This window comes from Mya arenaria, chromosome 16, assembly GCF_026914265.1.
Source record: "Mya arenaria isolate MELC-2E11 chromosome 16, ASM2691426v1".
Lineage (NCBI taxonomy): Eukaryota > Metazoa > Mollusca > Bivalvia > Myida > Myidae > Mya > Mya arenaria.
Genome location: NC_069137.1, coordinates 42,180,358 through 42,204,843, shown reverse-complemented (window position 1 = coordinate 42,204,843; position 24,486 = coordinate 42,180,358). Strand labels below are relative to the sequence as shown.

Below are 24,486 nucleotides of genomic sequence, written 5' to 3'. Positions count from 1 at the left end.
TTACTAGTTTAATCATGAAACGTCTAATACGTCTACAATGATATTAACTTAATAACGTCGATCCCGGATGGCTCGAACTCGCTTGGCTCAAATTCATGTTGGCTCGAACTAGATATAAAAGACCGATTTCTTTACATTATGGGTAAACAATCCCGCTTGGCTCGAATTTTCCGAGGCTCGAAGTTTAGCCTATGGGGTTCGACTGTAAATATATAATTTCACAACGTGTTAACTTTTTGAAGATGTGATAAGAGCTTTCTTCCCAGTAACCCATCTATTTTTTGTATAAGGTTTGTTTAACAATTGTCAGGATTGTGTCAGGTCTTTTAGTGTGAAGTTTTAAGGAAAAAAAATGTACAATTTCATGTTTCTGTTTGTTCATAATAGCGTTGTATTGGGAAATGGTGAGTGCTTAACTTATGCCAATTTATTCAATGATTACAGTCGAAACTCTTTGGCTCCATATTCCAGGGACATGCAAAATACTTCGAGCCTGGCAAATATCGAGCCAAGCGGGAATAATTACATGGGGTAAAAGCAATATTTCCTTTACATCAAGCTCGAGTCAACGAGGAAATCGAGCCAAGCGATATCTAGCCAACGGGTTTCGACAGTATACATAGCTGTACAACGCGTATCTTACCTTTTTTGGCCATACTTATGGAAACTCAAATACATCCCATACAGTTATCATGGCACCATGCTCAATAGTAACAATCATTTTGAATTAACATGACCATACGTCATACCATATCCACAAATCCAGCACAAACCTTTATTGATTACAATAAAACTCTCAGTTTATTGATGACCTAAGCGAGGTAAACCTGCACAATGCAAGGAAATAACAAACCTTTTGAATTGCCATGACCATACGTAAATCCACAAATCCAGCACAAAACTTTATCGATCGCAATAAAACTCTCAGTTTACTGTTGACCTATGCGTGAAAAACCATGTAATCAAATATAAATTTATTTCCAAAGGAATGGGGTTTGTAGCACAATGTTCATCTTCTCGGATTGTCTCTCCACGATCAGACAGCTATCATCCAGAATCGATGGACCTTCATTTGTTTCGAGTAATTCCTTTAAATGAATTACCGCCGGGTGTCTGTTTGGAAACAAAACAGAGTTATTTTGTTATGGTCTAGCACAGAACCCTAGAATTTTGAGTTATGTGAAGCTCGCAGAAGGTCATAATGAACATGGCCAGCGTTACCAGACTTGTACGAGATTGCTGTGCACGACTATTTTTTAAACCATTATAATCATGATGGAATAAAAAAGGTTTTTATATGAACAAGGCCAGAGTTACCGGACGTGTGCGAGCTCTGTGTACACGACCATTGTTTAAACCATTTTAACAAGGGAATAAAAAATCTATACCAATATAATAATGATTGAGCAAAGCGTTATTATGGTTATTTTGATGCTGAATGAATTAAATGAACATAACGCACGGATGAGTTTACGTTTATTATTCAAGTTCGTCCGTCCCTTTTTCTGGTTTGATGGACTATCGTTAGTAGATACTCGGCGGACTGATCCAATGAATTGTAATGTCATTCGGAGCTCCTCGGCCATTTTTATCGAAAACATTCTCGGATGTATGCCGGTTTATTATTTGAAGTAGTTCCTAACTATTTGAATCATATCATTAATTAAATGTAGTGTTTTAGAGTTGTATTTATTGATCTAAGTTAATTGATTGCCAGTAAAGTGTTTTATTGCAAACATAATTCAGATTCCAGAGAGTTAAGTAATAAAGTTTAACTGCTAAATAAAATAACTACGCGATCTACTTGCAGCGGACTTAAACGTACCTCTTTTTGAGTATGTAAACCGTCCAAATACATCCGAGGTTGTTTTCGATAAAAATGGTCGAGGAGTTCCGAATGTTGTAATGTATATCTGCCTTAGCAGATACCTTTTTGATTCATTACATAAATGTCTGGTTGTTTTTGTGTATGGTCATTGTTTGTTCAGGGTCCATAGTGATCTTCATTTGGTCGTATCGTCTGTGTCGTACACTAGTCACAGATACACCGAACACCGTTAGCTCGAACTCGCTTAGCTCAATTTTTCTCTTTGGCTCGAACTGGATTTAGAAAACTGATTTTCATAGAAGGTAGGCATTCTCCATTGGTTCGAATTTTCCGAAGCTCTAGGAATGTTCGCCGGTCCCCGGGAGTACGAGCCAACGGGGTTCGACTGTTATAGTATATGTTTTGCTGCAGCTCGTTTTCCAAATGTTTTGATGGAGCTTTATTAAGAGTAATTTGAAGACTAATTTGCACACACATTGTGAATAATTTCTCAACATTTACATACTCCAATCAAGTAATCTTAATTTGCAACAAACAAGAAAAACATATTTAACAATTTATTTACATTTTATCACAGATATTTGGATCAAGCATAAATTCAAATTCTTTTGTAAACCAAATTATATAACACTCCCATGCATATGATGTCATAAATATGACGAGACAAAATAACATCATATCTACACCGTCGGGAACGAGGCTTGTGTTGCGATTCCGCACATGTTCTTGTTGTTTCTTGCCATTTCGACATAGCCCATGTTTCCCCAAGACTCTCCCCAGCTGTAAAGAAATTAACAGACGTATTGTAAAATAATGATCATACACATACACCAAAGCATTACAATTGGCATTTATACATTATAGAACATATTCAATCAATTTTCGGTCTGATTCCATTAGTTTTCACCATAGTTGGGATTAGAAATATAATGAGAACTATTGTGATACGCCATAATTTCGAAGTCTCAAATATAAACCCTGTTAAAAAACACTTGACAAGAGCCAAAAAAATGTACTGGATATATAAACGTATATATAATAGCACCTTCACCCCGTAATCATTAAAAGCACATTTAAATATAATGTTTTAATGTACTAGTACATATATATATTATCTAATTATTCCCTATTTATTAATTCGTATCAAGTCAGTGTGGTGTTAGCTTTAAGTCGACATAAAATCTTTATGGTACCCTATTATACAGTTTTGACATATCACGTGGTTTGTGACTTCACATTTGGTTACTGCAGGAAGCAAAAAACATTTAGATTCAGTTAGGATTATCGCTATAAGTTTGTTATGTTCATATCAATTTTAACAATACATAGCACAGACTAAGTGTAAACAATGTGTACTTTCTTCGGTTGCTGAGAGATATGTTGAGCATTTTATAGTTTCATTAAAAGACGTGAGCAAATGCTCAGAATGTATAAATTAGTGTTTGTTATAGCGAAAAGCAAATTGTGTTACTGGTCCAACAAAATGTATATATATATATATATATATATATATATATATATATATATATATATATATATATATATATGTATGTATTTACCATGTAACTTAAAAACGGAAGTCTCTGACTGCATATTATATTCATATGGCATAGACTACACACGAGGCTTATACAACTAAATAAATATGTAATGTTTGTGGTTTGTTATTACGAAAAGCAGAAACAATTTTGTTATTGCGAAAAGCAGTTTTGAGGGGAACAATGGCCAACCTCTCTCCTTCTTGCCATGAGTCACATTACAACATGTTTTCCAATAAATATTTCCAAAGACAGTAGATATTAACATAATAAGATATGAGCGTAATAAGAAAACAAAGCAAATGTGACGTCATAAACCACGGGGTATGACCACTCTGTTTTCAATTATTTTATCTCACCTGTTCTTAACGAGCCAATAGTCGGAACTACCATCAGTGCCATATCCTACAGCCAGCACGCCATGATCAAGACGGACGGAGCTGCATTCTGGTTCCTTGTAAACTCCACGCCTGAAAATATCATCGAATAACTAACATCCGTATCATTCTTCTTACAAATGATAAGATGATGTAAGATAAGGTAAATTCAGTCTTTTTTTTAATCTGAAATGCTTATTATATACAACCATAATCTGTGTAAAGCTTTAACAGACAACTTGTTTTAGAAATTGCCTATTGTGTAATTGAATTGCTCATTGGTGATTGGAATAACTCATTGCTAAATTAAATTTTCTCATTGTGTTATTTAATTTGCTAATTCCTTCTTATTTTTAATTGTTATTGAACTTTACTCATTGTGTTTATAAAATTTCTCATTATATTATTGAATTTACTTAAAGTGTTATCGAATTTGCTCATTGTGTTATTGAATTTGCTCATTGTGTTATAGAATTTGCTTATTGTGTTATTGAATTTGCCCATTGTGTTTTGAATTTGCCCATTGTGTTTTGAATATGCTGATTGTGTTATTGAATTTGCTCATTGTGATATTGAAATTGCTCATTGTGTTATTGAATTTGTTCATTGTGTTATTGAATTTGCTCATTGTGTTATTGAATTTGTTCATTGTGTTATCGAATTTGCTCATTGCGTGATTGAAATTGCTCATTGTATTATTAAAGTTTGTCCTTGTTTGATTCGTATTCCTCATTTTGCAATTAAATTTACTCGTTGTGCAATTGTGCAATGTTAATAATTGTGTGCTTAAATTACTAATCCTGTAATTGAGATTATTCGTTTTAACAAAATAAGCTCAATATAAATGTTAAATGAAAACTGCATATTAAAACCGTCCACATACTTGTACAGCTGGAATGACCTATGTCCGGCATCAATAGCAACAGAGATTGGTCCCTCCATAGCAACGGCTTTCTGAAGGTTCGACTCACTCTCATGTTCAATATCCATGCAGCTAACCTCAGTGGCTCCAACGTTTGACTGCTCGAATTTGCATGGACCATTCTGATCGATGAAAAGGTAGCATGGGAATAGTTGGGGACAAGCTTTAGGTTGAGGTTAAACTTCTAGTTAATGCCAGTTTCAATGACTCTCCCAAGGCTGTAATTTATTTATAACGGAAAACATTTTGATAAATGAATGGTCTGCCTATTGATGAGGTTGTGTTCCCATAAAAAAGTTTGATTCTGAATTAACACCTGTTTCACTGTCGTTTGTTCTGCAAGCTAGTGTAACTTTCCATTATGCCATTGAAAAGGGTATGTGTTTCATTGTTGGCTTAAAAGGGTTGATCGCAATTTTTCTTGACTTTTTGCTGTTAAAACGCAGTAAGGCATGCGAGAAAATTCAATTAGAAAAATCATTAAAATTGAAAAGGCAGTAACCCCGACTTCTTGAATTGAGTATTTGTTCTAATGTTTCTTACAACTTCCGTTTTAATAAGAGAAAAGATAATTTTGTAACGTCGTATATCATTGGTAAAATGATGTCGCGCCAATCCAATCGTAGCATTATATTGAAATACACAAAGACGTTGTAAAGCGATTTTAATGTAGATACATATGTAAATATTTTACGAAATATATCGGTATCAAGATGAATATCCTGATATTCATTCTTAGGATTTTGACTCAGGTGACAGAAAGTCATGTAAAAAAAGATGCATCAATGAGAAAAGAAGTTTTTTAACACCAAACTTTATCGCAATATTTTCATTTACATACAAAGGTTATAGTAAAGTGGCAAGACCGAATAATTAGTTCCTTCCAAATAAGTTAATACAAAATTATTCAGGCCTCATACGATTATTTCAAGAAATCCATATGTCCTGAGCCGTAGTTTGTCAAAAGTAAAACTAATTAACTATACAAATAAAGTTACATGGCCGACGTACACACACACACACACACATACACACAAACAGACCACACGCATCAATATAGCTTTACCAAAAATGATGGGACGACTAACGCCTTGAAACGGCCAATGGGACACTCGTACACGAGTCTACTGGGGGATTAAACTATTAAGCCAATTTAAAAACTGCAATCCCACAGATTTACCGTTTTAACAGTGTTTTTTTCTGTTGTTTTTTTGGAAAAGCACATGTTTGGGTAAATAAAATTAAAAATATTCAATAAAAAATGGTTTATTTTTGCTAATTCTTTATTCGAGAATAGCTAAAAATATTGTATCCAAGCTGGACTTATATAATTCAGGCACTTAGGTTAGAAAACGGTTAGTTCAGTAACCGATTTTTTCATGTTCTAAAACAGGTTTCTTGAACTGATTTTTTCTTGAACGTTTTCGCAAAACACGTACCTTTGGTTCATACGGGTAGGACATCTCTGTGTCGATTCCTTTGTTACTGATGACGTACGCGAAAGCCTGGTCCATCAAACCTCCTTGGCAGCCGTGGTTACCTTGAAACAGAATTGGTCTTATTATATTGGTATCAGTTTGACCTGAATGGTAATCGCTCATGTGTTTGGACCAACAATTGGTTTGGCCGGTAATGCGTCTGAAAACATTTTATCATTTCAGCTCAGTGACATTAGGAATGAGGACAAGAAAACAGAATAAAAAAGTATTATGGTTTTACTGGGATGCAAAACCACGCCGGTAAAGCCTGGGAAATATAGAAAACCGACGCCTCAGCCTCAAAGCCGCCAAGGCTTTCATAAAGTGGTTGATATTTTGACCTCTTAAAAATACTTTGATAATATCACGTGAACATGTCAATCAATCAATCACGCAACATGAAAGCTGTAATTATGTTATTGTGTTGTCCGAGCTAATGCAAATTGTTTTCTTCAAAGGCGATTTTTGAGAAAAAGATGAAGGTTCCAACTTTTGGTATCTTTGTTTTAATACTCCTAATTCTTTGGCACAAGTACTAACACGTTTTTTTTTATTTAATGATTTGTAAACAAAACAACTATTAATAAATAATAATTTCTTACATGCAGTAGTTGTATGCATATTTTCATATTTTTGTTCATAATACTAGTATTGTTTTTTTAGATATACATTTGGATTTAAAATACGAACTTTTTAAAGAAAATCTCCTCAATAAAATTGAAGGGACGATTTGAAGATTCATCGAGCAGTGTGAGCAACGCAGGACAATAGTTGTTCAAATGATGTCAATGTTATTGGTGCACTCGTATATATAATAACAACGATTATTTTATGATTGTTTAATTTTTTCTATGCGTTCTGCGTCGACCAGATTGCTGCCTTAGAACGTAGTAAATCTTCTTGTTGAAGTCGTTATACAATAAGAATCCAAAAAGGCGCGGAAAAGCAACCTTGTGAAACAAAATGACATTACAGTAGAAGTTATCTCAAACCGTAAGCCGCAGAGCAGTCCATGAGGTTCTTTTCTGAAAGGGAGACAAGGTTTTGTGTCTTCCGGAAATGCTGACCCTCCAGACTTCCTGTTGCTGAGAAAGACCAGCAAGAGCCGCACTGTCCCTGAATTCGAATAATTTAAAATTGGTTTTGTATTACACGATATAAAATATCAATAGACAGACAATGTTGCAATGGATAACAACTACATAAATGTATATTTTAATGTTAAATAGTGCCTTATTCGAATTTCTCTTCAATACTTTTTAATCCTCAACTTAAACTACAATATTAAGCAGATATTTGGATAAATGTGGTTTATAAAATGTAAAACAGCTCATACAATAACACCAGTAGGCGTGATGAAGTAATTCATATCTCAAACTGACTTGATCAGACAAGTTAAATTAAATTAGCAAGTACATGTATCTATCTAGCATATAGATTGGATAAGTGCGGTTTATCAGATGTAAAATGGCTCATACAATAGCACAAACACGCGTTCTCAAACTGTCTTTATCAGACAAGGATCAAAGTTGGCAAATTCATGGGCGCTCCGTGGATTAACACAATGAGGCCTACACTATTCTTAAAGTATATTCAGGTTTAACATCATCAGCCTTACTTCATCAATTAAAGTGTATCTGGCATGTACACGTATTTATTAATCAAAAACAAGTTCACTTCGTAAATAAGTAATACACAATGTAATAAATCAGCATTTATACAAAATGTACTTCGTTAATTAACAATACCAAATGTTCCCAGTACCTGGTTCTTGATAGGTGTGACATAGCCGTCCTTCCTCCAATCAACCATATCCGGGAGATCAGATATTTCAATATTGTTGGGTGCCATATATTTACCGCACTTTGAGACGCTAGAGGAGGTGTTGAATCCATTCATAAGGGCTTTGAACTCTTCAATACCCTAAAATTTAGCACATGACATAGGGTTTAAAAGACTATTTAAAGTGGTTAGAAGCTAGAGAATCCATTCATAATAGTATCGAACTCTTCAATGCTTTAAAATATAGTACATGACATGAGGTTCAAAAAGTGGTTAGAAACTAGAGGTGGTGTTGAATCCATTCATAATGGCCTTCAACTCTTACATACCCTAACATATGGCACATGACATGTGGTTAAAATTATTTAAAGTGGTTAGAAGCTAGATGAGGTGTTAAATCCATTAATTATTGCCTTCAACTCTCTAATGCCTTATAATATAGGACATGAAATGAGATTAAAAAAAACTATTTAAAGTTGTAGGTGTGGGAACCATGCTAAAAATATAGCACATGCAATTGAAGTAAAAAGTACTATTTAAAGTAGTTGATGAGAAGCTAGAGGCTATGTCAATTTCATTCGTTATAGCCTTGAACTCTTCAATGCACAAAAACATAGCACATTACAAAAGGTAAAAAAGCTATTGAAAATGGACTTGTTTAACGCTAGATGGTGATTTTCTATTTACGGATTTATGTATTTTTTTATTTTGCTTTTTACATTATATTCTCGGTTAATGAAACCTCTTAGTCGTATCATAATTTGCTATTGACATGCAGAATCAAAATCACTAAAGCTGAACGTCATAATCCTTGGCTATTGGTGTGTTTTTGCAAGAATATTAGGCCTTTGTATTATGGTTTAGTGAAGCTTTTAAAATATATTGCCAGTCTTACCATATCAGCGTACTCGTTCATACCGAGCCAGAATGTGTGCATACCACGGTCAGCTTCCAAGTTGTGGGACTGGACGTAGTCAAGGTTGTCCTCCCAGACCATGCGTCTATGAATATGAGATGATGATATCAAATATGCGTGGATCAGAAGACGACAAAAAGTATCAGATTAATTATCAAATTAAGTTATGTTATGGTTAAGAACGTATGTTCATCACAGTCAGACGGACTGTACGTAGCAAAGGATGTCATCGAAGAACATATACAAAGTATATGATGTTGTGTTTTTCAATAAAATTTCATTTTGTAGTTTAGATTAGCTTAACATTATTTAATATTCATTCGAAACCAGACAGGTTTTACTCTATAAAGCGGAGTTATCTTTAACGATTACGCTTCATATATTTACAAGCGTTATTGCTCATGTCAGATAGCATACTGATGTAAACTACAAATATCAAAATGGGCATGCTTTGACATGCTAATTTTTAAAGGGTTCAAATCTGTAAACTGTTGATTTTTGTTGTATTGGTTTTAGTTTGCTTGACTTGTTTTTGTTTTGTCTAAAACATTAGTGCACTTATGATCCGTTTTAATCTTATACAAAGGCATGACTTCTAACGATCTTGCAGCACGTACGACTTAGTGTCCTACCATAAAGTTTTGTTGTCCTGGAATAAACAACCTGTGTTTCTCTTACTCAGCGGAGATATCGATCGAAATACACCGGCCATTATCCGACATATATGACCTCGGAAATAATACGGCGTCCATATTAAAACATGTTGTATATGAATTCAACCGTACAAGGACATATTTAATGTTCAAGGGAGAAAAAAAGGAAACTTATACCCGTCATGAAATATTATTTTTTTTAATTCGTCTTTAAGTGACGAATCAAAATATTTCATTCCATGCATTGTTAAGGTAATCAAATGGGTCACCTTAAAGATATAATAATTAAGGTTATCGCCCGCGGCCTCATCAAAATTTCGAACTTATTTAAGGTAACGAAGTCAATCCCGAAGATGCAAATGCAGAATATTACTAGCCATGGGACATAAGCTTTCATGATCTTACCTTAGTCCCTCCTCCTCAGCGGAGATAAACTTCTTGTTGTATACCCCCTTGAATGCTTCCCATTCCCCGTTAAGGGCAGAGTCGAAGGGTGCAGCCACCGCGGCGACAAACGCAGACAGGCAACAATAAACGCTCGCATTATCTGAAATAAACGATTGATTATAATAATAGATCTGCAAGTCCGCCTAATAAGATGTTTTTATACAAACTATCTTGGATTAAATCGTCACTGCAGATCATTTAAAAGATTAAGATGAACAATGCTATCACCACAACTGCCATATGACAGGCAGTCTTAGAGTACTAAAAATATATTTTAGCTTTCCAAAACAGGGATATTATAAATTGGGGCAATCACGACAATCGAAACCGGGCAGGCAGTTATAAAGACTCGCATATTAGCAAGGCGTATGTATTCTGTTTTAAAGGTTGGTATTAAATGACCACTGTGGTGACAACCATGCAGGTAAGATAACACAACATACGATGTCTTAAAAAGGATAGTAAAAAGGAAGACAACAAATCAATTCGTACACATGCTTAATGATATAGATTTAGCTCTTATAATACAACAAATGTCTGCAGCCATTTGTATAAATTTGTCTTTCGTTTAGTCAAAGTTTGATTGATTGTTCAATATTTAGCTGATATATATTATTAACCAATCCAATGATGATTAATTTTAAAAATTGCCAGATATATAAATATTTCATATTATAGACTGTCTAGTTATTTTTTACAAAGTAAAGGTGATGTTAAAAGCTCTTTCCAACAAAATGAGATTCGAGCAACGAGTATAGTGTTTATATGTACGGGACGAATCAACAATATGAGAAAGGTAGCACGTAATCTCAAAATGCATACTAGCCACATTTTTTTACAGTTGTTTTGTTTGTAACATTTTTAGATTTTAAAATGAGGCAAGGTTCTTTGCATATTTGAATATCTGTACATACGACTTTATTCGAAAATATGACTGAAACTTTAAGTTGACTGGAGACCATACCGGTACAGTATCAGTATCTTGACATATGATAACAATATTTATTCACTGATAACGAAGTCGAGTAAAGACGCTCAAGCTATTCTGATATATCATGGCTTTGTTTAAATATTAGACGGTTGTTATCTGTTTAAACTGATTGTACTCAATTTATTTGTGATATGAGGCCGACGGCCCAGACCATAATGTACAGAAAACAAATCAAGACAGATTAATTGATCATATCATTATTCAGCCACATAACTATATGATTGTAAATTGAGAGGTTGCTGATCTTGTTTACACACAAACGTGTACTTGGTAGGTATTTAGAACGCAAACAGTTTCAACTTAACTTAATTGTATACATAGTATAGTAATCACGTATAATTAAATGTAATAATAAATAATTAGAATAAGTAAATATATTTTTCGTATTTTAAAATATGTTTTGTTTTTTATCGTCAACAATGATGAAGCGTTTCCACAACAGAGTGATATAAAAATTGGCTCAAATTTACGACAGTGTAGTATGTACAGTTCCCATTGTTTGAAGTAATAGTATAAGATACATTTGTACTTAGTTCTATCAGTGTTCTGTAAATTTGATTCATTAAATACATATCATTATATCTTGTCATAATTCGTGATGCAGCTGTAAACACAATATTTCAAAATGAATGCAAACTGTACAAGGGCTTGATTGGATAATTATTCAACCCCATATATTGACGATGCCATTTATTGACGAATACTTTAAGAATTACTGCAACGCCAAAGTCAACAATGATTTAAAAGTAAAACGATTAAGAGTTCGAGGCAATAAATTTATTAATTTGAAAAGGAAAATAACAATTTAAATCAGTATTACATAAACGAGTAACATGATATATATATTTTTATTTTGAATAAACATGACAAAATCTAAATTCACTAAAATTGTCATACCTTCAGTTCAATATATCCCAATCCAACTGTAGTATATTGTGGTGACGATAGCTTTTATATCTATCAAGTTATTATCTTATCCGTCAGCATCCAAATATGAGCTAAAGGGACAATCATATTCATTGATATGTTTCAATTATACCATATAAACTGAATGGGAGCGAACAGTTTAAGTTTAAACACGGAAAGTATGAAGAACAGTCCATGCAACGCATGGCTACAAAGCATGGGTGCAAGTTGCAGTTGAATGTAAAAGACGCTCTAATCTTATATTTGAGAACTCGCTGATACTCGCATAAATCACATTCCTCGTGCTCTCGTTCATGTCAATCTTACTTTGTAAAATGTACTACTACTATTACTGCTACTACTACTACTACTACTATTACTACTGCTACTGCTACTGCTACTGCTACTGCTACTGCTACTGCTACTACTACTACTACTACTACTACTACTACTACTACTACTACTACTACTATTATTACTACCACTACTACTACTACTACTATATTAATAATGGTGTCGTTGTTCGTGTTTATTGTTTTGCTGCGTGGACAAAGCGGTATTCAATTTCACAGATTTAAAAGGCTATTTTAAATTAATTGCCTGAACATAAATTAACATACTTCGTTAAACACATTTGATATTTATGTATAGGGACAAGTTTAGTAGCTAAATATGTATATAAACTTTGTTTACATCAAATATGGTGTCATCATCGCCGGACACCCACGACTGGCCCCAAAAATACGCTTTGTATACATTAATCAATAATCATTAGTGCAGGACAAATGTGTGTCCCATTTTAGGTATGTTAAACGCTTTATAATCAATCACCGAAAAAGCTTTGTATTGCCATTGAAATGTATTTTGAGTATGAGATTATATCCATTTGTTTGGACTTCCATTCGTATTGTTTAGAAAATTGCTATAAGAGACGATGCACAATATCTCCCTTTGGTAAAATAACTGTCGGAAAATGCATTAAAAATGGAAAAAAAAGTGTTGTGCTGTTCTTCAATGTTTCTTGTTTGTGAAGTTTTGTTTTATGTTCCATGTCTTGGCGTTTGCTGTTGTTACTTGTTTCTGTTGCTTTTCGCATAACTATTAGTATTCAACTGTACCTTTAAGTCATGTCATGTTGAAATCATATGGCATATATCATATGGTATTGTTCACATGATGTACCAAATAAGAACATAATGGCTTATAAAATAGGCCATGAATGGGACGTTTTGTTATGCATCAATTACTAGCTGATAATTGCAATATAATCCAAATGATAATATTTCATGCAAAAGCCGCATTGATAATGTTCTAAAGAAATCAAACCCAAGGAGTAAATCGTCAATTTAAAAAAGAAATGGAACCTTTGTAGAATTTCGGCAAGTTTGGTTAGAAATGTTTCTGGTCGCAAATAAATTCAAGAGCAGTTAATATTTTTAAAATAATAACGTTATCGTTAACAATGTTGTTAACTTTAACTTTTGAACAATCGGCCCTTTGATTCTTATTACCAATTATCGCGCTTTGCTGTGTCTCTAGATCAGCATATTTTAACATTTTGTGAATCTGCAGGACTGGTACCCATTAAACAACTCAAAGGGACTAGAATAAGAGGAAATATCCACAAAACATCTCAAACAGACTAGAATAAGAGGCGATGTCCATTAAACATCTCAAAGGGACTTGAATAAGGGGCGGTATCAATAAAACATCTCAAAGGGACTTGAATAAGGGCCGGTATCCATTAAACATCTCAAAGGGACTTGAATAAGGGCCAGTATCCATTAAACATCTCAAAGGGACTTGAATAAAGGCCGGTATCCATTAAACATCTCAAATGGACTTGAATAAGGGCCGGTATCCATAAAACATCTCAAAGGGACTTGAATAAGAGGCGATATCCATAAAACACCTTAAAGGGACTTGAATAAGGGCCAGTATCCATTAAACATCTCAAAGGGACTAGAATAAAGGCCGGTATCCATTAAACATCTCAAATGGACTTGAATAAGGGCCGGTATCCATAAAACATCTTAAAGGGACTTAAATAAGAGGCGATATCCATAAAACACCTTAAAGGGACTTGAATAAGGGCCGGTATCCATTAAACATCTCAAAGGGACTAGAATAAGGGGCGGTATCCATAAAACACCTTAAAGGGACTTGAATAAGAGCCGGTATCCATTAAACATCTCAAAGGGACTAGAATAAGGGGCGATATCCATAAAACATTTCAAGCGGACAAGAATAAGGGGCGAAATCCATAAAACATCTCGAAGGGAAAAGAATAAGGGCCGGTATCCATAAAACATCTCAAAGGGACTAGAATAAGGGGTGAAAACAATAAAACACCTTAAAGGGACTAGAATAAGGGGTGTTATCCATAAAGCATCTCAAAGGGACTAGAATAAAAGGCGATATCCATAAAACATCTCAAATGTACTAGAATAAGGGCGATATCCATAAAACATCTCAAATGTACTAGAATAAGGGCAATATCCATAAAACATCTCAAAGGGACTAGAATAAAAGGCGATATCCATAAAACATCTCAAATGTACTGGAATAAGGGCGATATCCATGAAACATCCCAAATGGACTAGAATAAGAGGCGATATCCATTAAACATCTCAAAGGGACTAGAATAAGGGCCGTTATCCATTAAACATCTCAAATGGACTAGAATAAGGGCCGTTATCCATTAAACATCTCAAAGGGAATACAATAAGGGGCGATATCCATAAAACATCTCTCAGGGGCTAGAATAAGAGGCGATATCCATAAAACATATCAAAGGGACTAGAATAAAAAGCAATATACATAAAAAATCTTAAAGGGACTAGAATAAGGGGCGATATCCATAAAAACCTTTCAAAGGGACCAGAATAAAAAGCAATATCCATAAAAAAACTAAAAGGGACTAGAATAAGGGGTGATATCCATAAAACATCTCAAAGTCACTTAAATAGGGGCCGGTATCCATAAAACACACCAAAGAGGCTAAAAAAATGCCCGATATCCATAAGACATCTCAAAAGGACTAGAATAAGAGGGGATATCCATAAAACATCTCAAAGTGACTAGAATAAAAGCCGGTATCCATTAAACATCTCAAAAGGACTAGAATAAGAGGAAATATCCATAAAACATCTCAAAGTGGCTAGAATAAAAGGCGATATCCATAAAACATCTCAAATGTACTAGAATAAGGGGCGATATCCATAAAACATCCCAAATGGACTAGAATAAAAGGCGATATCAATAAAACATCTCAAAGGGGCTACAATAAATGACGATGTCCAAAACACATCTCACAGGGACAAGAATATGGGGCGATATCCATAAAACATCTCGATGGGACTAGAATAAGGGCTGATATCCTTAAAACATCTAAAAGGGACTATAATAAGGGGTGTTATCCATAAGAATAAGGGGCGATACCATAAAACATCTCAAAGAGACTATAATAAGGGACGATATCCATAAAACATCTCAAAGCGACTAGGATAAGGGCCGGTATCCATAAAACATCTCAATGGGAATATAATTAGGGGCGATATCCATTAAACATTTAAAAGGGAGTAGAATATGGGCCGCTATCCATTAAACATCTCGGAGGGACTTGAATAAGAGGCGATATCCATAAAACATCTCTCAAGGACTAGAATTAGGGGCGATATCCAATGAACATCTCTTAGGGGCTAGAATAAGAGGCGATATCATTTAAACATCTCAAAGGGGCTAGAATAAGGGGCGATATCCATAAAACATATCAAAGGGACTATAATAAAAAGCAATATACATAAAAAATCTTAAAGAGACTAGAATAAGGGGCGATATCCATAAAACATCTCAAAGTCACTAGAATAGGGGCCGGTATCCATAAAACAACCCAAAGGGGCTAAAAAAGGCCCGATATCCATAAGACATCTCAAAAGGACTAGAATAAGAGGGGATATCCATAAAACCTCTCAAATGTACTAGAATAAGGGCGATATCCATAAAACATCCCAAATCTATTAGAATAAGAGGCGATATCCATTAAACATCTCAAAGGGACTAGAATAAGGGGTGATATCCATAAAACATCTCAAAGGGACTAGAATAAGGGGTGTTATCCATAAAACATCTCAAAGGGACTAAAATAAGGGGCGGTATACATAAAACATTTCATAGGGACTAGAATAAGGGGCGTTATCCATAAAATATCTCAAAGGGACTAAAATAGAAATTTCAATGCGTTATTATGTTTAACTCATTTGAACTATTAATCAGAACAATATTACAAATCATATTGTTTTTATCATTGAACTCATCAAGCTGTTCATTTGTAAAGACTCAAATACTCATGCATGGAATGAATACGCGCTTTGTTGAAAATAGATATCGGTTTTGATTGCCCGTTTTATAGAAGTTTTAATTAAGTTTAAAGTTTATTTTTGACGAATAAAGACATGGATTTTAAATACTTAGTTTGTTTGTTTTTCACAACTTGCCCAGGTAATTAGTACGCTTTTAGTATTTGTTTCTATCCATGTTTACTTAAATATTTTTTTTATTTTATCTTAAAACGTATGTGAGGACAGCGATTAAAACGCTGTAGTAATATATAATAACTGATGCTGTTTTCAGTGAATTATCAAATATATTACATCGTGTGAGCACCAGAAGTTAAAGTTTCGTATTTGAACTTTCGGTTTTCACGGGAAGAAGTCATTTGGAAGCCGACTGAAACATACATTTTAGTTTCTGCATGAATAAAACCTTTTAAAATGGTGTTATTTGTACTGAAATGCAAACGCGCGCTTAGTTTATGATTTTATCAAAACGTTTAACAAAAACATATATTAAGAAGTATTTTTCGAAACTGTATACGCGCAGATGCTTGATGTTGACAATAAAGAAGGTAAACAATTTAAAGCTGCACTCTCACATATTTACCGATTTGACAACTTTTTTTATTTTTTTGTCTTGGAATGAGCCATTTTTTGGGTAAATATCAGTTTACCAGTGATATAAAACTGCTGACAAAAGTTCAGATCGCAAATTTGATATGTTATGGCTTAATGCGTTACTAACGGTTTAAGACAAATGAAAAAAAAAATAACATCAATTTTTGAACATAAATATACAAAACTGCTATTTGATTGTTGTCAGCAGACTTAAATCACCGGTTTCCATGCATTTTCGCATAACTTGTCTCGTACCAAGCCAAAAAAATAGAAAATGAAGTTTTCATAACATTCAATTTGTTAGATTGCAGCTTTAAAACAGAGATTTCAGTCGAAATGTTATTTGACTGTTTTCTAAATGATATAACGCATTAACTTCTTTAATTAAGCGGACTTTTGCTATTTTCATTAAGGCAGATACTGATCAATTGTTATACAGGGTAGAGAAAATGATAATGAATGCAGATATTTATCGACAACTTTTATACAGGAAAAATATAAATGATAACGAAAGCGGATACTTATCAACATTTATACAGGGTAGAATTAAATGACATTGTCATCGGATACTTATCAACATTTATACAGGGTAAAATTAAATGACATTGCCATCGGATACTTATCAACATTTATACAGGGTAAAATTAAATGATAATGCAATTGGATACTTATCGACATTTATACAGTGTAGAATTAAATGATAATGCAATCGGATACTTATCAACATTTATACAGGGTATAATTAAAGGACTTTGCCAGCGGATACTTATCGACATTTATACAGGGTAGAATGAAATGATAATGCAATCGGATACTTATCAACATTTATACAGTGTAAAATTAAATGATAATGCAATCGGATACTTATCAACATTTATACAGGGAGGAATAAAATGACATTGCCATCGGATACTTATCAACATTAATACAGGATATAATTAAATGATAATGCAATCGGATACTTATCAACATTTAAACAGGGTATAATTAAATGATAATGCAATCGGATACTTATCAACATCTATACAGGGTAGAATTAAATGATAAATCAATCGGATACTTATCAACATTTAAACAGGGTAGAATTAAAGGACATTGCCAGCGGTTACTTATCGACATTCATTCAGGGAAGAATTAAATGATAATGCAATCGGATAATTATCAACATTTAAACAGGGTAGAATTAAATGATATTGCAAGCGGATACTTATCAAAATTTATACAGGGAGGAATTAAAGGAAATTGCCAGCGGATACTTATCGACATTTATACAGGGAAGAATTAAATGATAATGCAATCGGATAATTATCAACATTTAAACAGGGTAGAATTAAATGATAATGCAATCGGATAATTATCAACATTTAAACAGCGTAGAATTAAATGATAATGCAATCGGATAATTATCAACATTTAAACAGGGTAGAATTAAATGATATTGCAAGCGGATACTTATCAACATTTTTACAGGGAGGAATTAAAGGAAATTGCCAGCGGTTACTTATCGACATTTATACAGGGTATAATTAAATGATAATGCAATCGGATACTTATCAACATATACAGGGTAGAATAAAATTACATTGCAAGCGGATATTTATCAATATTTATACAGGGTAGAATTAAATGATAATGCTAGCGGATACTTATCAACATTTATACAGGGTAGAATTAAATGATAATGCAATCGGATACTTATCAACATTTATACATGGTAGAATGAAATGATATTAAAATCGGATTCTTACCAACTTGTATACAGGGTTAAAATAAATGCTAATGAAGCAGGACTTTTCAACCTTTATAGCAATTTCCTGCTTTAAATATTGTCAGTGTCGATCATTTTGATATTCATTAGCAAGATATTGATAATTTTCAGTCTCAGGGAAAAGTTTTAATAACTGCTAATATGAATTCCCGAATAGGAAATAGACATTTTTATATAGTGTGCGATAATTTTGTTATTTTTATAGACCATGAATACTATATACCTGATTTGACATCGTCTAGATTAACTGATGACAAGGTTTATAATGAGTACGATTAAAAATTGATTGACGTTTGTAAATCATGTTCTCTGTGAATAGCCAACAGTAGAATAGGTCAAAATACTTGGACATTCTCGTTCATGAGTCACTTGGGCTCTATCGTTATATATAGTCTCTAACTGAACGATGGAACTTTTACGTGTATTGACACATTTAATGTCGATGTTTTTAGTGAGTGGTCTGATCATTGCTCACTGTCATTTGTTATCCAAAACAATAATGCAGTATGTTTTGTTGAGCCTTCATCTGAGCGTATAAGAGTACAATGGGGTGACGCATTTAAAAAAAGATTTTCGCCGTTGGTTATTTGGCAAGCTGACTGACTTTAATAACGTGTTACAAAGATTTGATTTTTATTGTGCCGAAAGCATTGAACATAGTGTTCATGATTTTATATGTTTAAAAAGGGGCGCTGCATTTTAAAACGTTTGGTTTGACCAAGCGTGCCGTGAGGCCAAATTGTTGTGCAAAAATGCTTTATATGTCTTTATATTATATGTCTTTAATTGTGATAAGAATGTTAATAACAGATCAAATATAATTGGACATAAAATAGCCTACAAGCGTGTAGTTAAACGTAAACGAAAACAGTAAAATAAGTCTTCGAAAACAGTAAAATAAGGGAAATTGAAAGATTGAGGCATTCTAGGCCACCAAATTTTTGAAACTATTCTAACATAACATACCTTGTGCAAATAACAATGTTTCTATGAATGATTTCTACAATTATTCTTCATCATTGCAAAATTATATAACTTCAGCTAAAAACCATGAAGCAGGCTGTTTTAGCAATTGTAGGTTCGAGGAACGAGATAATCCTACTACTTCTGAAGAAATAAAAAGGTAGTTAAATCACACCAGAGGGGTAAGGCGTTTGGTAATGACCAATTATTTAATGAGTATTTTATCGAGGCAGTTGATATTTTGTCGTCTCATCTAGTTGATTTATTTAATGCTATTCTTAACTCTGAACACTTTTTATTGGGGTGGTCGAAATACATGATTGTTCATGTATTCAAAAAGAACGATCCGAATAACCAAGTAATTGACGTAGAATTACATTAGTAAGTTGTTTTGCAAAGATTTCTACCGGAAAAATCAAATAAAAGAGTGACTGACTTGATCGGAAATAAGAATATACTAAGCGATTCTCAATTTTGTGTTTCGTAGAGGGTCGGTCTAATTCAGATGTTATAATTATATTAAATGCAATTGTGCAAAAACTGTAACATGATAAGAAACTATTGTACTGCTCTTTTATTGACATAGCTTTATAAAGCAGGAGTAGGTGGGAAAATGCTTAGAATTGTTACGAATATGTCTGCCATGTGATATCATGCGTTAAAATGAAGCTCGTTTTCTGATTACTTTGATTGTGCTGACGGCCTTAAACAATGGGATATACTGTCCCCGATTTTATTTGCCGGTTTCGTCGATGATGTTGAGCTATCTTTACTAGATATGTCTGTAAGCGGACTTACCTTAGATGATATTACTGTTATACTGATGCTATTTGCGGACGACATTGTGGTTTAAGGCAAAACTGTTGATGGATAACAAAATAGCTTACTATGTTGCATGTTTGTTGTTTGTAATGGGGACTAGAAGTTAACATAGAAATGATGAAGATACTGGTATTTTGGAAAAATGGCATTTTATGTGAAAATGAAAAATGAACATATGACAATGCATATCTTGAAACAGTTGATGATTTTAATTACTTTGGAAAATATTTTATCTAAACCGGCGGATATTTTGTTCTAAACCAAGAATCTATAGAAGAGAAAGGTCTGAAGTTTCTTTATGAAATTATAAATTACAAAGCATAACAACTTTAAGCCTAGCGTTCTATGTCCATTGTTTGACGCTTTTGTTGTGGCCACGTTGAGTCATGGGTCAGCAACATGGGGATCTTCAAAATCGAAAGAGATCGAGCGTATTCACCTTACTTTTTGTAAATATACACTTGATGTTAAAAACAATTTATGCATTCTTTTTATATATAAAGTTTCGCTTATTATAGCAATATATCCTCACCATAAAACAATGGCTTACCTGAAAGCATATCGTAAAATAATTTTACAGGTAACAAAACTATAAACATCAATTTGTGACTAAGTGTGTATTATTTATTTTCAGTGTCAGAGGTTCTGTCCTTGACCTGTTACCAATGCGATTCGATAACCACGCCGAACTGTAGGGACCCATTCAGCTCCAAAGGAGTAAATACCGCGGGTTGCATCGGGGTTTGCTCGAAAGTAAAAATCAACGAAGATCACTTTTTATATGGGGGAGGTATGTAGGTCCCATATTTGTTTTTAAATATAATTGACCTACTGGAGGGGGGGGGGGGAGTCACCCAGCATGTTTCAATAAAGATATTTTACCAGTTACGTCATCTGTGTCTTTGTCTTGTGACGTTGCGTGTATCACGTTAAGCGCCTCGTAGGCTTTTATTAAATATTTGGTGTCTTTAGCTTCCTAATTCTGGGCAAAGTAGGTTGACGACTGTACAAAGGCGGTACATGCACCTAAATAGTTACGATCATAGCATAAAATGTCAGTTTTTGGTATGTTAAACAGATGAGTAGACGAGTAAAAATCTTGTCAATATTTAAATTCAACAATGCATTTAAAAAACCGACCAACCTCCACCCGTGGTAACATGCATACTTTTAATACCAAAACTAGGCAATGTTTCTTCAGAAAAAGTAAACTGATTCGTTGAAATCTCTATAACAAACATCATTATTATAGCAATATTTGGTCATTGACATAAAAAAACCTTCTACAACGCTTTTTCCCACACAGATAGCTTCAAAGTAGTGGCTCTGTATACTACAGTTTATGCCATATTAGCGATAATACATATTTTAGCTTCTGCGCTCATCGGCTGTTTGGCATTGTGCGGTCCTTTGTAGATGATAACGAACTCAAAAAGATGTATAGACCCTTTCATATGCTTTTTGTAGTATCCGTATATCGAAAACATGTTGTAATTAGTTGGAATGTTGTCATTTCAAGTCTTGCTTCTAATGTGTTTAAATATTATGTTCACCTTGCTGGTTGATGTTGGGTCAAGGCAAATGTTTAGCGATCATAAATTGGGATACACATCCAATGTGTTTAGACTGAGATTTCAAAGACTTGTATAAATTTATTATAGAAACACTTCAATTGGTTCATAGTAAGAATACAACAACTATTGGCCAATCAATTTACATCCCAACCAATCCAAACCAAAGAGTCAACAAGGTTTATACAATCGCCTGCTACATTTTAAACCTGTATTTTGCCTGTGTTCCCGGCGTCCAATTTTCCATCCCGGAGCCGGAACCGGAAGGAATCGTTAATGAGTGCTTAATTAAGTGTCTCAAGGGCTGGGTCTAGACTCAAACTAGGATAATACCACAGACATTAACTGACTGAAATATAACCCTGACGTATGACAAAATATATTTCTATATTTGTTTTTTATTATTGTGGCATCAGTATGTGCTATGAAAATCATTGAGTAACATCCGTTTCCAAACATAGTCTGACATTCTAACTTTTTCTACTTGCAGAAATTGTGAGGGATTGCCTCACAACCGGCTTCGTATATGGCGGTGATACTTGCGAACAGGCTTCCGCCTTGGGTTACTCCGGGGAAGTCTGCATGTGTAACGCCAACCTTTGCAATGCAGCCGGCTTGACATCAGCCACCTGGAGTAGTATTGCCATAACAGCCATTTTGTTCTCCAATCACATTGCTTACAGGATTTAAATCTCAACGTGAAAGAAAACAGATTTGCGAAATTTTAATATTGTTTTGCTGTGAAAATTATTACAAAACAGTTTACACTCGGCCAAGAAAGGATTGTGAGATAGTTCATAATTTGGAAATATGTTAAGCTTTTGAGATCCTATATTTTTTCTTGGTTTATATCGCATCCAAAGAGGTTTTTGGCAATTTAAATGCTCCAAATTGAAAAGGGTTTCAAGTAAATGCCATAATTCACTTTATGTCTAAAGCACAATGGGGTTAACATGGAAAAGTGAAAAGGTTGGTCGTTTTGTTAGATATGGCGCGTTTCGGTTAAATACGTCAAAACGTGTTCGCTTGGCTCGATTTCCTCGTTGCTTTGAAATTATGTTAAAGGATCGATTTTTATTAACTCTTTGTAAGAGCTCCCGCTTGGTTCGATATTCGCGAGGATCAAAGTATTTTGGCCGGTCCCTGCGATATCGAGCCAACGGGGTTCCTCTGTATGTTCAACTGAAATTCGATCTCCAAATAGTCTTACAAAATGATTAAATCATGAAAAGTCGCTTTGCAGCTGATATTTTTGGAGTAATGTACTAGTTCTGGCTTTGTTGACAGACACTACCCGTATCAAATAAATAATAGTTCACCTACATGTTAAGGTAGGAAGAGTTCTTATGAAATATATAAATTCAAATGCATTGTCGCATGATTTTTTTTTTTGCCGAGTATATCTACTTTTGACCTTTTTAAATTGATAATATTTACTTGTTCCATTATTTTTTCTCTTTGTTTTATGAATTATTTTCATGTGCGATTCTTGTTTGGTTGAATCATTTTTATTATGATAAACGCTCTTTAGAGGATATACTTTGATTGCTTTCCATGATTATGTGTGCACGCTTGTCTGAGAGTATCATTATTGGTATTTATTTAAAAAAAATAACAGAAAAGGCACATTTAATGACAGTATATTTTTATCCAACCTGCGCTTGATTCAACTATTATTCAAACGTTGTATAAGCCGTTTGTGTCTCAGACACAGATGCATTTTCTTTAACCATGCGTGTGGTCAACGGTGATGTTTTATGACCATTTGCCATATAATCACCATAGCCATCAGTCAATTTTGCAGTATATAAGGATATTCTATGTCATACCAGTGACTCTTTATGTTATAAGTGTTATTTATCTCATGATAAATCTTGTGTAAAATATTTTTGAGCGATGGATTTTGATTACAACTGTGCTAAACCTATATACTATGTAGACATATGTGAGGTTATGTATACTAGGTTAAAACTCCCAGTGGACTGTTATTCCAGTGAGCTAATGTCTCACTGACAGTCCCAGGGCGGTAGTCCAATCAATTATCAGTAAATCTAGTGTGATGCGTTGGCTAGATGTGCGATTTTTGCATATCTGTATCTCTCTGAGCAGTGTTAACATTGTGTTTAGTGACTTTTGCACTTTTACTGTGGGTTTAATTTAGTATTGTTTGAAATAAATAATGGTTGTGGTGAAATTTAATTTCAAATAAATGTCATACCAATTCAGACTGTGTTCATTGTGTACATTAGTTTGTAAGGTAGTTAAATGTACTGTAAGAGCTATCTGACCTTACATAGCAAAATGTTAACACAAAGGAGAAGAAATATTATTACCGTTAACGTTTCGTCGACGACAAAGGTGGATGCATCGATTTCCATTCCATCCGGACAATAACTGCTCTACAATATCACTTGTTCAAACCATCTTATTATAGCCTGATTGAGCGGACGGCTGGAAGCGGATTTAATTAACGCTTGAATACGTTTCCTTGTAAGATACCAGTACTGTATCCATTTTGAAAGGTCATGCGAAAGTATTCCTGTTGAACCCAAAATGTTTAGGGTGAGCGGCG

General features: G+C 33.9%; 2 protein-coding genes across 2 annotated transcripts; one reads left to right on the top strand and one right to left on the bottom strand.

The window, feature by feature from the left end:
* Positions 1-2,501: 2,501 nt before the first annotated feature.
* On the bottom strand, positions 2,502-10,488 carry LOC128221664 (procathepsin L-like). The gene is made up of 9 exons (XM_052930264.1): positions 10,470-10,488; positions 9,900-10,041; positions 8,821-8,926; positions 7,908-8,066; positions 7,136-7,259; positions 6,105-6,205; positions 4,627-4,787; positions 3,726-3,836; positions 2,502-2,608 (listed from the first exon to the last, which is right to left on the bottom strand). Exons 1-9 carry the CDS (start codon positions 10,486-10,488, stop codon positions 2,509-2,511), a joined length of 1,023 nt encoding a protein of 340 aa, XP_052786224.1. The 3' UTR covers positions 2,502-2,508.
* Positions 10,489-16,275: 5,787 nt separating this feature from the next.
* LOC128222594 (uncharacterized) lies at positions 16,276-24,175 on the top strand. Its single transcript, XM_052931684.1, has 3 exons — positions 16,276-16,338; positions 20,978-21,133; positions 22,405-24,175. The coding sequence occupies exons 1-3, from the start codon at positions 16,293-16,295 to the stop codon at positions 22,602-22,604; spliced, it is 402 nt and encodes a 133-aa protein (XP_052787644.1). The 5' UTR covers positions 16,276-16,292; the 3' UTR covers positions 22,605-24,175.
* The last annotated feature ends 311 nt before the right edge of the window (positions 24,176-24,486 follow it).